General features: G+C 37.9%; 1 protein-coding gene across 2 annotated transcripts in view; it reads left to right on the top strand.

Annotated features, from left to right (window-relative positions):
- The window catches only part of LOC121737698, a 37559-nt gene that overhangs the window by 12207 nt on the left and 9056 nt on the right, over window positions 1-16296 (top strand). Inside the window, exons 7-17 of one of the 2 annotated variants that reach the window (XM_042129378.1) lie at window positions 486-659; window positions 1307-1481; window positions 1781-1886; window positions 2171-2334; window positions 2603-2815; window positions 3425-3559; window positions 4039-4123; window positions 5753-5942; window positions 12134-12295; window positions 15052-15173; window positions 15761-15874. In XM_042129378.1, the coding sequence (XP_041985312.1) occupies window positions 486-659; window positions 1307-1481; window positions 1781-1886; window positions 2171-2334; window positions 2603-2815; window positions 3425-3559; window positions 4039-4123; window positions 5753-5942; window positions 12134-12295; window positions 15052-15173; window positions 15761-15861 (1627 nt within the window). In that variant the 3' untranslated portion in view covers window positions 15862-15874. Of the gene's footprint in view, window positions 1-485; window positions 660-1306; window positions 1482-1780; window positions 1887-2170; window positions 2335-2602; window positions 2816-3424; window positions 3560-4038; window positions 4124-5752; window positions 5943-12133; window positions 12296-15051; window positions 15174-15760; window positions 15875-16296 lie in introns of those variants that run through there. The other variant, XM_042129379.1, reaches the window with a different exon arrangement.

The raw sequence follows: 16296 nt of genomic DNA, 5'->3' as shown, positions 1-16296 counted from the left end.
TACCATCATAAGTATTGTATAAGTGTTGTGTTTGGCTTTTGTTACTGGAAATAAACAGATTTTTTATTATTTATTATTATTATATTTTTTTTTTCTAACGTTTAATCAAGGACAACTTTTGTTGTTTACAACAGTGTTCTGTGCAGACATTTTTCAAGTAGAATTTTTCATTTAGAACAAGCTACTGTTATTATAGGACAAGGGTTATGGTAGCAACTTAATATTGTTATCTCATGGGGAAACGACATGGCTTTTTATAGCGACTTAGGATCAATTCAGACCGCAACGTGACGCGTAGATGCATTTCTAAATTTGTACTGATTTGACAGATTTCAATTGCGTGAGACGTCTTGAAAATCTGTCAAATCCATACAAATTTAGAAATGCATCTGCGCGTCGCGTTGCGGTCTGATTAAACCTTAAATGTTCGATATATCCTTGATATATCCTTGAAATATGCGGCTAACATACATTACTCTTTTCAGACACGGCACTCTATCAGTCGCCGGGAAGAAGGTGGACAGCGACCGACTGACTCGCCGCATGTTCACTGACACGCAAGTTGCTTTGGACGGCAAGTGGTCCATCATGCACCGGTCCCTCGTCATATACGACGACCACGGCCCAGTCGCGCGCGGCGAGAGGATGGCCTGCTCCATGTGAGTATAGCTCGTGTTGACGATGCTACATAAGTGTCATAATGTTCTGAATACATAGAAACTACTACAAAACACCTATAATCTATTTAGGCGAAAAAAGTACTAGTATTTAAATGAAAAAGCAAAAGAGGTCATCACTTAGCTGCTTAGAAATGGTAATTTCTTACAAAACTTTTCATATCACGTGTAACTACACAAAATAAATTTAATTTATTGTAAATCCAAAATCACATCGTCCACGAATTTTACTCCCAATGTACCATCGAAGAAATAGATTCATAGGCAGTTGACAGACCTAAGTCATTTGGTCGGATTATGTTAACGACCGGGCGCGCACTAGCGGCTAGGCCGCAGCGGCCAGGTCGCGGCGGCCATCGAGATAGATACCTCAGTATGTAACCGCCATATACCACGCGCACCTGGCCGCCACCTGGCCAGCGGCCACACCATACTTTCGGTGGCCGCCGCGACCTGGCCGCTGCGGCCTAGCCGCTAGTGCGCTATTGGGCTTAGGGTCAATTCAGACCGCAACGCGACGCGTAGATGAATTTCTAAATTTGTATGGATTTCACAGATTTGCAAGACGTCTTCTGTCGCGTTGCAGTCTGAATTGACCCTAACGTGTCTAAACATTCTCCTTATTACAGTGTAAACGGCCTCCACCGTCGCAAAGCTGTCGTCCAGGACTGGTTTGGGAATGGCGACACCGTCGGTCTGAAGGGCAAGCTGGAGTTTGTCCAGGAGTCGGAGTACGATATCGTCAACGCGATCGTGACGTTAGAGGGTTTGGATGACGATTTGGAGAATTATAAGATACATGAGGTGAGACAAAACATTAGTAGAAAAATAAAATGACAACACTTTAGGGTGTGTATTATAGTACCTAGATTTTACAGCGCTGATACTTCCTCAGTGCACTCCATATACTTATATGGAGTGCACTGAGGAAATATCAGCGCTGTAAAAGTTAATAAGTAAATGGTTGAATTTGCGTTTTGCAAACAGTGACAATCTGCCTATACATGAAAAGTTTTTTATAACATTAGTAGCAGTAAATAAGGAAGAATCGACGTATATGTGGAAGATAGTGTAGCAAAGTTATAAAAATTTGTGAATTTTAGACCCCAGTGGAGAAGGAGCTAGAGTTTCCGTGCGAGAAGACGACGATTTACGACACATACAACCCCTTCAACGTCAGCAAGTACCAGAGCCCACCGCCTACTAAAGGTAATCAAATATCTTCTTTACCCAAAGGGATACTATTTTTATTTAGTTCGAGCGCCTACGTTTTGCAAATAGCAACGGCATAATTCATAGGCAGATGGCAGACCTACGTAATTTGGTCGCGTTATTACAATTTCGTCGCGTATACACACAACGTAACACAGTGAGAATAGTTTTTATCTACTTTAATATTGATACTACAATAATTTATAAGACGAAACATCGTTTGCCGGGCCAGCTAGTTCTATTATATAAACTTTAGATATCTTTTTTCTTTTATTTTCTAGGTACCCCAGACCAGTATGAGCTAGGTGACTTAGGCAGCAAGTATGGATACATTGATGGGAACATGGACGCTCAGCGCATGTTCTCTACATATTTCAACGATACCCAGCTCTCGCTGTATGGCCCGTACAGTATACTGGGACGGTCTGTCGCTATACATAGGAAGGTAAGAAGCAGATAGCAAGGGCCTTTGTGACATACTTCCTTACAATAATTTTAGTGACGTCAGGACCATGTTGATGTTACTAGGAGTTTAGATTTTATAACTTGCATGTATACAAACTAGTAACTACTGAAACTTCAAAATACTAATAAAAATATTATAGTTACAAAAACGTTATCTGAATTCCTTGAATTAAGGACGGGGAGGGAGGCGGCAGACAGACACACTCTATTTTACAATATTAGTATTAATTCCTATACATTTCTCCCAGACTCGCGACCGCCGCTGGGCCTGTTCTTCCATAGAGCGCGGGTACAGCCCGACGGAGGCGCGCGAGATCCGCGCCATAGCGTCGTTCCACCACCCCGGCGGGTTCGCGTACGGCTACATCCGTATGACGCAGCTCATTCATGGCGATGGTAGCGCCAGCGATACCACCATGGAGGTGAAGCTGCGCCACCCTGGGACTTACGACAGGAACCTGGTGAGTTTGATATTCTATACCATCTTCCCGAAGTACTGGTAACATCTGAAGGAGGCAAGGTCACTGGTCAAGGTCAAGGTTGGGGATGGTAGTGAAAGTGACACCATGAAAGCGCCATTCGCGGACCTATGATAAGAACTTGATAAGAATGTCTGCAGTCAATGTTTGTCATGGGGATAGCGTCTCAAAAATAATAGAAAAAATCGAAATACTTACTTAAAATAATATTGGTATAATATCAAATATGATTCGGAAGAATTCAATGTCGTATGCATAATATGCTAAGCAATTACATTGTTTATGATCCAAATTTCATTTATGAACATTAAAAATAGCAGCGGATCTAGGATTGAACCTTGAAGAACCCCTGATGTAGCAATATAGCAATTGAACAAAATGATAACCACTCAAGGCAGCTAACTGAGTTCTCTTCATTAAGTATGACGCGAGCCACCGATGTAGATTAACACGTATGCCCTGATGGTAGGCTTTCATCAATATTATGGAATAGCTTTCCTTGTGAAAGGCTTTTGAGAAGTCCATATAAATGGAGTTAGTCTGTTTTCGAATATTAAACGAATCACATATGTAACAAGTATCTGTTTACAGACGCACAACCACAACTGGGAGATATTCGTGAACCCGGTGGGAGTGGACGCGGCGGTAAAGGTGACTAACACGCGCTGCGTCGCCGGCGGCTACCGCTGGAACCCCTACTTCACGCAGCTCGCCGACCCGCTCAACGTGAGTACATGACATATTGTTGTACAGTTGGGAGATGTGTACCATCATCACTTCAATAATTTCACCTTATGCTGACAGTTGCTTGTTTTATTGAATCAGGCTAGCTACGCCGGATTTATAGTACGTAATGGGTGTTCAGTACAAAATACCATTCTATTTGTATCACCGGTGACCATCATGACTGGCGAGAGATCAGACGCAGAACTGACTTTTACATGTCAATCTGACGCATACGTGCCTTTCTTTGTACAAACAATCACCTGATCAGTTTTTCAAGTTTGCAGTTTATTACTTACTTTCATAAGAGCTTATTCGTCATTGATCAATTTATGATGTTTTTCAAGTTTACAATGAATTGTAAACTTTGCGTCATTGTTAGATTTCGTCATTTTCAGTGATCCTAATATGCTTAACGAAAATTGTAGTAAAACGCAAAATAACTGCAATGTGATTAACAAAATGTTAACTTTTTCCATTAGCGAGATCTGTACGCTCAAGAGTGCGGTGTGGACAACCCGCTGCGTTGTGACGTCGGCGATTTGACCGCAAGACTCGGTACCATCAGTGAGTAGCTTCTTATATTATGTTATATAGTTAGTGTTATGTTATCCTTCAATTGGGACTCAAAGAATCTCACTTACCATACCAAATTTTATTCGAATCATTTCAGCGGTTTGAGTATTATGAGGTATATAGAGAGATAGGATCATCCCTACTTATACAGAATGTAACAAAACTAAATGATAATACTTTAGGGTGTGTATTTCCTTTTAGAGAGTTCACTGTGAAAGTAGCAGCGCTAGAAGATCAAAATTTCTTTTGTGATCAGTGATTTGTATGGGCTAGTGCCCCAGCGTCACGAGATTCCCCGAACAAAAGTGAAAAAAAATCCTCTCTCAGCGCTGCTACTTTTACAGTGAATTCTATACATGGAGCTTATACACACCCTAAAGTATTAACACTTAGTTTCGTTGCACCCTGTATACAAGGTCTAACAAAATTAAGTGGTAATACTTAAAGTGCCTGATAGACGTACGAACTTTAAGTACGCGGGTTTTAAGTTCGCGAACTTACTCGGCTCGCGTCGGTGACACACGAGAATCGCTCACACTGGATTACCATGCCCCCAGGCTCGCGGCTCGCGGCTCTTTGCTGACACACAGGCGATTAAGATCATTGAGCCATAAGTCCGCGTACTTACTCGCACGTCTGTCACCCCCTTTAGAAGTTTAGGGTGTGTATGGGTACCCTATATCGAGTTCGATTTGAAAGTATTAGCGCTGAAAGAGGAAGTTTCCCTTCTACGTGCTAAAGTTTTTTACTTTTGCATGGGAAAATGTTAGTAAATCAACCTCTCAAATTCTTTTTCTCTACATCAGAATCGGCTCTCCATAAGTCCTTAAAGTATACAACTATCAGTATTTCCCTTTAAGAGTCCGGGTGCCATCGCAATTCTCATACAAACGTAATACCAAGATCATTTCCCATACGAGAATATTTACCATATTTGAGTTATTATTCAGCTTACGATAGTAATTACCTAGGCTCCTGTACAAAGATTCACTGCAAAATATTTACTTACATACGAAAAAATATGAACGATTACAATTTAGTATGTAAATATTGTAATATTTTGCGCCGCCTCCGTGGTCTAGTGGTATAGAGCGCGGCTCTTGACTCGCAGGTCGTGGGTTCGATTCCCGCGTTGGAAACATGTTAATTCCAAGTTTGGTTAGGACGATGTAGGCTGATCACCTGATTGTCTGACAAGTAAGATGATCCATGCGTCGGATGGGCATGTAAAAAGTCGGTCCTGCACCTGATCTCTCGCCGGTCGTGTCGGTCTTCCGTCCCACTGGGTTATGAGAGTAAAGGAATAGAGAGTGCTCTTGTGTACTGCGCACACACTTGGGCACTATAAAATTACTCCTGCGTAGCTGGCCTGGTTTCAGTGAAACCGGCCACCGTCACCGAAACCGGTGTGGGGAGCTATTATTATGTAAATATTTTGCAGTGAATCTTTGTACAGGAACCTAGGTAAATACTATCTTAAGCTGAATAATAACTCGAATATGGTAAATATTCTCGTATGGGAAATGATCTTGGTATTACGTTTGTATGAGAATTTCGATAGCACCCGGACTCTTAAGCTGACCCATCAAAATGAGACCACTAAATTTGACATCTCCCCAGTCGTCGGCGGCAACCGCCAGGTCTTCGTTGACAGCAACTTTCCTCTCGAGGGCACCGTCACCGCCATGGGCCGGTCCATAGTCATCTTCGGTCCGGAGCGCAGCAGCGAGAAGTTCGCGTGCGCCAACATCGTGCCCGACAAGGACATCATCAAATACGTCAACATCATGAAGCCGCCGAGATTCGTGCTGTGAGTACTTCTAGAATCTAGATGCTTCTTGAACTGTCCGCTATCTATTGAGTCTGGGAATTTTGAGGTAGCTACCCTATTAAAAAATATCTTTTTGATGCCACAAAATAAAGTGCTAGGTTGGAAATTGGAGAAAAAATTATTGCGCCAAGTTAGGACTGTGACCCAGTACGTCAAACGGTACCATTTTCAGTCTTTTTCATTATGAGTATTTTCGCGCTTTTTGGATACCTCCGCTGAACGAAACTTCACGCTTAATAGAACGTCTTAATAATAAATAACGTTGACTATGTAAGCTAACAGCGGTACATGTTATATCACATACATATTCAACAGAAATTAAATTAACTCCCAATCTATACAGGGGGTATAGATTGGGACGGGGTGAGTTTTTACCCCCTAAGGGTTTCACCCCCGGGGTGTGCCTGGGGATGAATAGGAAGCCTACGTTTCCGAGAATTACGATATTGCCTCCTCAAAATATTGCGCATAACAACTATTGTGTTGTGTACACTGTACAGGGTTGTCGCCTGCTAGTTTATTAATTCGTCTTAAATATAATATTTTCTTTCTACCTCTATTTTAATGTTGACTTACAAACTGTTAAGTAATAATTTTACATTTAATAATATTCTTTGTGAATATGTAAGCTTAATAAAAAAAATAAAAAAAAAAAAAAATTATATGTTTCCGCTTCCGTTCACTTGGAACGTTTTTGTTCTCTCTTGTTCTGGTTGTCAATTTGTTTTATGGAGTTTTGTATTGTGAATTACCAGTTTACAATTAGTTACAAATAAAAGTGATTAGAATATCTTATATTTTTATTGATTTTTCTGCATAAAGTACAATAGGTTATGGGCCCAGACTATTAATAAAATTATAAAGTGCAGTAGTAAACTCGGTACAACGTGATCGGCCATAAGACGCCAAAATGGATACCGGCAAAATGAACATCGAGCGCTTTGATGGAAATAATTTTCGCCAATGGCGATTTCAAATTAATTGTGCATTACGAGCAAAGGGTATCGATTTATCTATACCCAAACCAGAAGGGCAAGATGAAAAGTGGATGAAAAATGATGGGATGGCTATGTTCATCATTACATCAGCTATGGAATTACGGCAAATTGCTTTAATTGAAAACTGCAAAAGTGCATCGGAAATCATAGAAAAGCTCCAGTCCATATATGAGCAAAAATCTGAATTCAATAAGATGCTAGTGCATGAAAGATTTTACAACTACAAAATGAGTCCAAGTGACAGTATGGCGCAACACATTTCTAAAGTTGAGAGCTTGGCTCAACAGCTAAAGGACAGTGGTGAACAAATTAGTGATACTGCGATTATAACTAAAATAATAAGTACTTTACCATCTAAATACCGCTCACTGCGACAAGCCTGGATGTCATTGGACAAAAGTCAGCAAACTATCCACAATCTAACTGCTCGGTTGATGGATGAGGAGAACAGTTTAACAAGCGAAGAACAGAATGAAGTTGCACTAGTGACAGCTCATGAGAAACAAAATTTAGATAGAAAATCAAATAATAAACCAAACTCTGGATCTACACGTCATAGATTTATCTGCTATAAGTGTAATAAAAGAGGACACTTTGCAAGAGAATGCCGTTCTAAGAAATCTGGTAATACCCAAGAGCAGAGCAACTTGTTAGCATTTAATGTTGAGGAAGAAATTGCTAATGTCACAGTGAGCTCCAGAGAAAGTGATGTATGGCTGTTAGACAGTGGTGCATCGATGCATATGACTTTCCGCAAAGACTTTTTCTCAAATTTAGAAGAATATAAAGATGCTAGCCGCACTTGCGTTAGGCAAGTGAAATTAGGCAACCAACAGAACTTGAAAGTGTGTGGAATAGGAACTGTGCAAATTAAAAAGTATATAAAGGGACAGTGGGAGGAAAATATACTGCGAGAAGTACTTTATGTGCCAGACCTACGGAGAAACTTGTTTTCGGAAGGTGCTATTATGAGATTAGGCTTTGTCATTATTAAGAAAGACACCAGTGCATTAATTTACAAGGACAATAAATTAGTGCTTAGTGCAACTCAAAAATTAAATAATTTGTATGAAATGAACTTTAAAACAGTCGTAAGTGCTAATTGTAATACAGTACAAATGTCACAGAACAGCTTAAAAGTGTGGCATGAAAGACTTGGACATTTAAATGTCAAAGAAATTATAAAAATGATTAAAAATGGACTGATTAAGTGTCCAGATTACAGTGAAGAAAACTTTGTGTGTGAAACCTGTATGTATGGAAAACAAAGTCGTCTCCCATTCCATTCTTCAGTGAGGGGTGAGTTGGCTCCTGGAGATTTGATCTACAGTGATGTATGTGGACCCATGAGCCAAGCGTCAATCCAAGGAAGGCGTTATTTTGTTCTATTTAAAGATGCCGCCTCTAGTTATCTGTGTGTATATTTTATGAAGCATAAATGCGAAGTATTGGACCATTTCAAAACATTTAATGCCATTGTGCAGAATAGATTTGGACATAATGTTCGAATACTACACACAGATAATGGGACAGAGTATATCAATAAAGAATTTAAAGAGTTTTTGAATAAAAATGGAATTATACACGAGTGTACAGCTCCTTACACCCCGCAACAAAATGGGCGTGCTGAACGAGAGCTACGTACAATTGTTGAAAGAGCTCGTTCAATGTTACATGGTCGCAGTATGCCTTTAAATTTGTGGGCTGAAGCCGTTGGATGTGCAGTCTATATTCAGAATAGAACGACTTCAAGTCAAGCCCCTATTAAATCTCCACATGAAATTTGGACTGGTGAGAAAGCTAATTTATCGCATTTAAAAATATTTGGTTCATGTGGTTATGTGCATATACCTGATCCCTGCCGGAAGAAATTAGAAAAGAAAAGCAACAAGATGTTTTTGGTTGGCTATGAAAATGAGAATTATAGGATGCTAGATAGCAAAACTAAAAGGATAAAAGTGTCACGAGATGTAATTTTTGATGAGTCGCTTGCAATGGTATTGCCCCAGAATAGGGTTATCATAGACACTTCAGAAATTGAATCCCAAAACAATTCTTCAGATGAATTTGTAGAAATACCAACTCCTGTGATGACATCTACACCCCAAACAGAAATTCAAGATAGCGAGGACAGCTTAGTAAGCTGTAATGATAATGATCCTACATATGAACCATCTGAGACACTTCAAGAAAGTGATGATCAATTTATTAATGTCAATATGAGACCTCGACGTTTGAATGTAGAGTATGAAGCTAATTTAATAGAATGTCAAGCTCCCAAAGATTATGAGGAAGCTATTTCTTGTGCTGAGTCGAGTAAATGGAATGCAGCTATAAAAGATGAGTTACAAGCACATGAAATGAATAAGACTTGGACTATAGTTGACAGGACAAATAAGAAACCAATAACCTCAAAGTGGGTGTTTAGAGTCAAGAAAAACAAAGAAGGTGAAATAGAAAGATTCAAGGCCAGATTATGTGCCAGAGGCTTTAGTCAAGTTAAAAATATTGATTATAAAGAAACTTTTGCGCCCACTACCAGATATGATTCTATTAGAATTTTATTAAGTTTATCTGCGAAGTACAAATATGAGATAATACAATTTGATGTTAAAACGGCCTTTCTATATGGAGAGTTACAAGAAGAAATTTTTATGGAAATACCAGAAGGAGTTAAGACAGAAAAAGACAAAGTGTGTAAACTGAATAAATCATTGTATGGTCTCAAGCAGGCACCAAGGTGCTGGAATTTAAAATTCAATAATTTCCTCAAGTCATTTGGTTTTAAGCAGTTAGAGTCAGATTATTGTGTTTTTAGTGGTTGTTTTAAAAATGAAAAAGTGTTCTTAATTTTGTATGTTGACGATGGTCTAATATTTTCATCTAAGAAAGAAACATTGAACTCTATTGTAAATGCTCTGACAGCTAATTTTAATGTCAAAATAATGAACACTGTAAGCTATTTTGTTGGTTTAGAAATAGAAAAATTAGAAAATTCAATTCGCATAACTCAAACTAATTATATTGAAAATGTCATTAAAAGATTTCATATGAGTAATTCTAATCCTGTTTCGACTCCAGTTGATCATAATGTTGTGTTGAGTTATGATAATAATGAAAAACAGAATTCAAATTTTCCTTTTAGAGAAGCTGTAGGTTCTTTGTTGTTTTTAGCATCAGTTTCACGTCCTGATATATCATTTGCAGTAAATTTGATCTCACGTTATGTAAATAATCCTCAATTTTGTCATGTAAATGCAGTTAAGCGTATTTTAAAATATTTATTAGGAACAAAACATTTAGGTATTGAATATAAAAGTAATAGTAAAGTTATTGGTTACTCAGACTCTGATTATGCTAATGATGTAGAGACTAGAAAATCAACTACAGGATACATATTTTTAATGAATAATGGTCCAATTACTTGGAAAAGTCATAAACAGCAAACAGTTGCACTGTCTACAATGGAGTCAGAGTTCATGGCAGCATGCGATGCCATAAAAGAGTTATTGTGGTTAAAACAATTTTTGTTCGAATTAGGTGAAACTTATAATTGTATAGAGTTGTTTGTAGATAATCAAGCTGCAATTAAATTACTTTGTAATCCTGTATATCACCAAAGGTCAAAACATATTGATGTTAAATACAAGTTTATTCGTGAGAAGGTAGAGGAAGGTATTGTAAAGGTTAATTATATTCCAAGTGCAAGACAATTAGCTGACTTTTTAACTAAGCCTCTATCTGCTATTAAATTTAACGCCAACAGAAAAGAAATTTTATGTTAATATTAAGTGTTAAGTTAGAAAGTTAGTTGTTTCTTTTAAATGTTAAATTAATGATAGTGTTAAATGTAAAATTAGTGGGAGTGTTAAGTAATAATTTTACATTTAATAATATTCTTTGTGAATATGTAAGCTTAATAAAAAAAATAAAAAAAAAAAAAATTATATGTTTCCGCTTCCGTTCACTTGGAACGTTTTTGTTCTCTCTTGTTCTGGTTGTCAATTTGTTTTATGGAGTTTTGTATTGTGAATTACCAGTTTACAATTAGTTACAAATAAAAGTGATTAGAATATCTTATATTTTTATTGATTTTTCTGCATAAAGTACAATACAAACAATAAAATAAAATTAGCTAAGGTTATTTAAAAAGTGTAATTTAAAAAAATAAGCACAAGTACACTTTGAATTTATGTATCTGTCGCTTGATGTTTCGGAATAAAGAAAGAGAGAGAGAGAGAGAGAGAAGCGAGTTATTTGTTAGAGTGCGAAACTACACAAAATAACATGCCACGAGTCACGAAGTAATTTTTTTGAATCTTTTTAATTTAATTCTATCTTACAAAAATTGTAATTCATTTAGCCAACTGTAATTACTTATTAATTATTGTATTATAATAATTATATTATTTTAGAATACATACAGGAACGTATTAGGTACATGGTCTACAAATTAACAGGTAAAACTTCCGAGACTGCTTGTCCCCAAAACTATATAGCTCGCTGAAACAACCTTGAATTATAAATCTCGCTGTTGACAACCCTGTTTACAAGCTGTCGGCCATTTTGATCAGGTGATGTTTACGCGTGCGCTGCCCCCCGTGGGCCGTGGAATATTCCGGATGCAGTATCGATTAGTCCTGGACCCTGGGTCTATTAATAGTCGGAGCTGTCCCGGGCTGAGCCGGGGCTACGGAATATGAGCTGTCCTACTATTATAATCAACATCGCTAGATTTTGATGTTAATTTTTATTAATTTGTATTAATGACTCGACTTTAGCCTTCTAAGCATTGGCATATGTGGCCTGTAAATGCAAAACGAAACGAATAATTGGCGATGCATTTAGGGCAGTAACTAATTTGCCATCTATTGTTTCGATCAATCGCAAATTAACTAAGTATAAGTACTAAGTATAATTACGTCGTTGGTAATGATTTATTATGCCCCTGTTGCATCCATTTAAGTCTATATTAGGGTCAATTCATACCGCAACACGACGCGTAGATGCATTTCTAAATTCGTCCCCATTGTTTGACACTTATTGGTAGCTATAGCTAATGTACGTCAGTGGTATTGATTTATTATGCGCCTGTTGCACCCATTTAAGCCTATCTTATCTACCATTAAAGCATCTTAAAGTAGAAAAGTTTATAACTTTAACATCTTTCAGGGGCCAATTCCTCTCCGAAGTGCGCGGCATCATGGGTGTACCGGAATGGATGATCGGGGTGGACTCCAGGCGTACCAGGTCGCTCCACGGCGGCACCTGCATCCAGATCCTGCTGCACTTCACCGGCCCAGACGCTAACAGACTCGAGCTGGACTTCACTAGGTATATATATCTGCCGCGCACTGTAAAACTCTGGAACGAACTGTCGCCAGCAGTATTTCCGGACTAATACGACCCGCAAACCTTCAAGAAGAGAGCGTATTCCCTCTTAAAAGGCCGGCGCGGCATCATGGGTGTGCCGGAGTGGATGATAAGGGTGGACTCCAGGCGCACCAGGTAGCTCCACGGCGGCACCTGCATCTAGATCCTGCTGCATTTCACCGGCCCCGACGTCAACAGAAACGAGCTGGGCTTCACCAGGTATCTGAGAATATGGAAGCCCTAAAGAATGATCTTCTAAGGCAGCGAAGTGGTATGGTCGATTAGGTTAGGTTAGAAACCCGAACCCGAAAATAATCAAATATTTTGTATAATAGCCATTATGTTATTATGTATAGTAAGGCCTGTAAAAGTTTTAAAATAAAATTACTTTCCGTTGCCTGGCACCCAAGTAACACTTTTAGGAATTTCCCATGCGGCTAGACGAGGGTAGTGTGATAGCCACAGACATTACAAGATGCTAGTGTAAAAACACCGTTTCTTGAAACCATCAAATGAGCCCGTCAAAATGAACAACTTTTTCTATGAGAACAATGCCAGGACTCAAAAAAATCCGCCTTCATACCCATACGAATTGCCGATCCGGGCATCCGTATGGGTTTTTTTTGTTTTTATTATAGAAAAAGTTGTTCATTTTGACGGGCTCATTTGATGGTTTCAAGGATAACGGTGTTTACACTAACACACTGTATTTATGTTCATGGCATTTTCATCTCCATTCATTCAGTATTTATATTCTCCCCCTCAGTGTATTCTGTGCCCTCAACTACAATGCGTTCAAAGTCCTCTTACCTCCAACAACACCCTTACTTTAACCACATAAGGTTCACTATAATATAAAGGAAGTAAGGTCGCTTGTGCAAGCGTAATTTACGGGGTTCGTTTTGGCACGGTGCCAAGACAGGGGGATGATGGCAAGTTCAAGGTCAGAAAGGTTATGAGGCTACTGGGCCAAAGGTCATGGACATGACGTCCTTTATTGTTTAGCCGACCGCGAAAGGAAGAGTAATGATTTTAGTCTATGTATGTTAAACCATAGCGTGTTTATATAAATACCTATCTACTACGTGAAATTTTAATGGTTGTTTTCCCGCAGTAAAATGATTCTATCTTAGTAGTACAATAGATTTGTGAAGTTTTTATTTAAATCATAAATAAAATTCGGCCGGGTCATAGCCGTTCGGCGACTCGCTCCTATCGGCATAAAGTTGATATAGTAGGTACGTCATACAAAATATTTTTTATTTTCAAAAAACCGGCCAAGTGCGAGTCGGACTCGCGCACCGAGGGTTCCGTACAAACCTGCAAGGTTTACAAAGTTCGTTCATTACGACAATCGAGTCATAACTATGGTATTTTTATTGCAAAATGAAATTCATAACATTATAATGGGGAAAGATGGAGGAGCATAAATTTAAGACAAAGATCTCTTTATCGTTTAAGTAATCCTTTGAATTTCAACTTGATAGCTCTACGCGTTCATGAGGAAAAAAGTAATAAGTTTATATTTATTAAAAAATATATATTTTGTAATGTAACTAAAAATTTAAGGTTTTCGGAATTTTTCCTTTATGTGTGCTATAAAACGTTGCTTCATGCCAAATTTCAAGATTCTAGGTCGACTGGAAGTACCCTTTAGGTTTTGCTTCCCTTGCGAGTACTTGCGAGTTTCAAAATATGCAGCTTAAATTGCTGTTTCTTTTGATTGCGTTGACATAGAAGTTTGATTTTGTTACAGCTTAAAGGTATTATAGACCTGAGTATTTGGTATGAATTTCAATTTAATACCTCTACGCGTTTATGAGGAAATGGGTAGTAAGTTTAAAATTATTAAAAAAATATATATTATGTGATGTAACTAAAAATTTATGGTTTTCGTAATTTTTCCTTTATCTATGCTATAAGACGTTGCTTCGTACCAAATTTCAAGATTCTGAGTTCACGGGAAGCACCCTGTAGGTTTTGATTCCCTTGCAAGTGTCGAAAATTTGCGGCATAAACGGCTGTATCTTTTGATTGCGTTGGCTTAGAAGTTTGATTTTTTCACAGCTTCAAGGGACAGTAGACTTGAGTAATTGATATAAATTTCAGCTTCATACCTCCATGCGTTCCTGAGAAAAAGGGTCTTGACAGACGGACGGACGGACAGACGGACAACAAAGTGATCCTATAAGGGTTCCGTTTTTTCCTTTTGAGGTACGGAACCCTAAAAATGAATTACATGATTCGATAGTATAATAACTATAGGTAAATCGTTCTGCTGCGGGAAAACAACCACTAAAATGTCACGTTGTATAATAGTATCTTCAGTCTGTTTGATTGATTACTCGATGGCGAAAAAATATCCACAGCCGAATATATAACCTCCTCGTTTTTTTGGAAGTTGGTTAAAAAAAGAGTAATAATTTCGATTGTCTATGTTTGTATGTTCCGCTATATCGCCTAAACTTTTTATCCAATTTTGATAAATTAGGTGTCATAACATTCGTAAAGTCGCAATAATGGTCCGGATGACATAGTCTACATAATTTTCGTACACGCTTTATAGTTTTTAACCGATTTATAAAACAAGGTTTTGGTTATTTAATATTGTTAGGGAAAGTAACAGTTTTTTTGCACAGCACTCTTCGCAGACACCAAAACCATTGGAACTGTACATTTCGAACTTTGCCTCTCTCCTTATAAAGTTATTTTTCCAGGCTTCTTGCATCTGGCCGCCTGGAGGGGCCAAGCATCTTCATACCGGGGTACGTCAACACCAAGCGCAAGACGACCACCTCCTACAGACAGTGCGGTGTTACAGACCCTAATGAGAAGAAAAGTGAGTGCTAGAGTAATAGTCGTTTAACTGTATAATATTATTACAATAATTTATACATTAAATTTTTTAAGAGTCAGTGCTCTTGCAATAAAAAAGGCAATGCTTATGCAATCAAAAAATTGTGTAGTAGAGGTTTAAATATATTATTAATTATTACTATTAGAGGTGATAATTTGGAGAACTACGAACTAAATTTAACTGCAAACTTAATATCTATTGCTTTGTAAGTTCCTGTCACTGTGTTTGTATACAGGGTGTAACAAAAATAAGTGATAATACTTAAGGGTGTGTATGTGTTCCTTATAGAGAGTTCACTGTGAAAATAGCAGCGCTGAAAGACCAAATTTTTTTTTCACTTTTGTATGGCTCGTGACGTTCGGGCGCTTGCCCATACAAAAGTGAAAAAAATGTTTGGTCTTTCAGCGCTGCTACTATCCTTACTCCTTATCCAAAGTAGTAATAAAGAAGTAATTGCAAATCTATACTTATTTACCCATTTATTTACTGATTTGAAAGGGATGACACTACGATGTTGCCTCTTTTTAATTTCTTCACTTTTTTGACAGACAATATTTTTTTATTTGCAGAAACATCATTCTTCTTTTCGCCGAAGAAATCTTCTGCGACCACGATGACTGCAAACTTACTCACATTCCTCTTAACGACTGTTGTTTATTTATTACATTAAATTATAATAAGTAGTTCGAATTTTATTCCAAATTATCAGTAACATTATAAATCTGAAGATCCCATGCCCTATTATTACCCACGAGACTTTCGAGCTATTTTGAAGGTAATATTTGAAGCTTATTTAGTATTAAAATAATAATTACAGTTTAAAAGTAACTTAGTACTCATACCGCCGTACTCAGAGACATTTAATTACGATTAACCTTCGATTTAATGAAGAGTTTGACAGATAATGTATGGGGCTTATGTCAAAATTTTGAATTAATTGCATTTAAGTAATTAATGTTCCACTCTGAGTGCGGCAGTTAAACAATTAACCGAAAGTAATCACTTAAACTAAAGACACATTCTCATAACATTAGTACTCATAATTAATAATCATACTAGCGACCGGCCCCGGCGTCGCACGGGTATAAAATATATAGCCACTAAA

The sequence above is a fragment of the Aricia agestis genome, chromosome 21, assembly GCF_905147365.1.
Source record: "Aricia agestis chromosome 21, ilAriAges1.1, whole genome shotgun sequence".
NCBI classification, from domain to species: Eukaryota; Metazoa; Arthropoda; class Insecta; order Lepidoptera; family Lycaenidae; genus Aricia; species Aricia agestis.
Note: the sequence above shows the minus strand (reverse complement) of the source record. Positions and strands in the feature narration are given on the sequence as shown.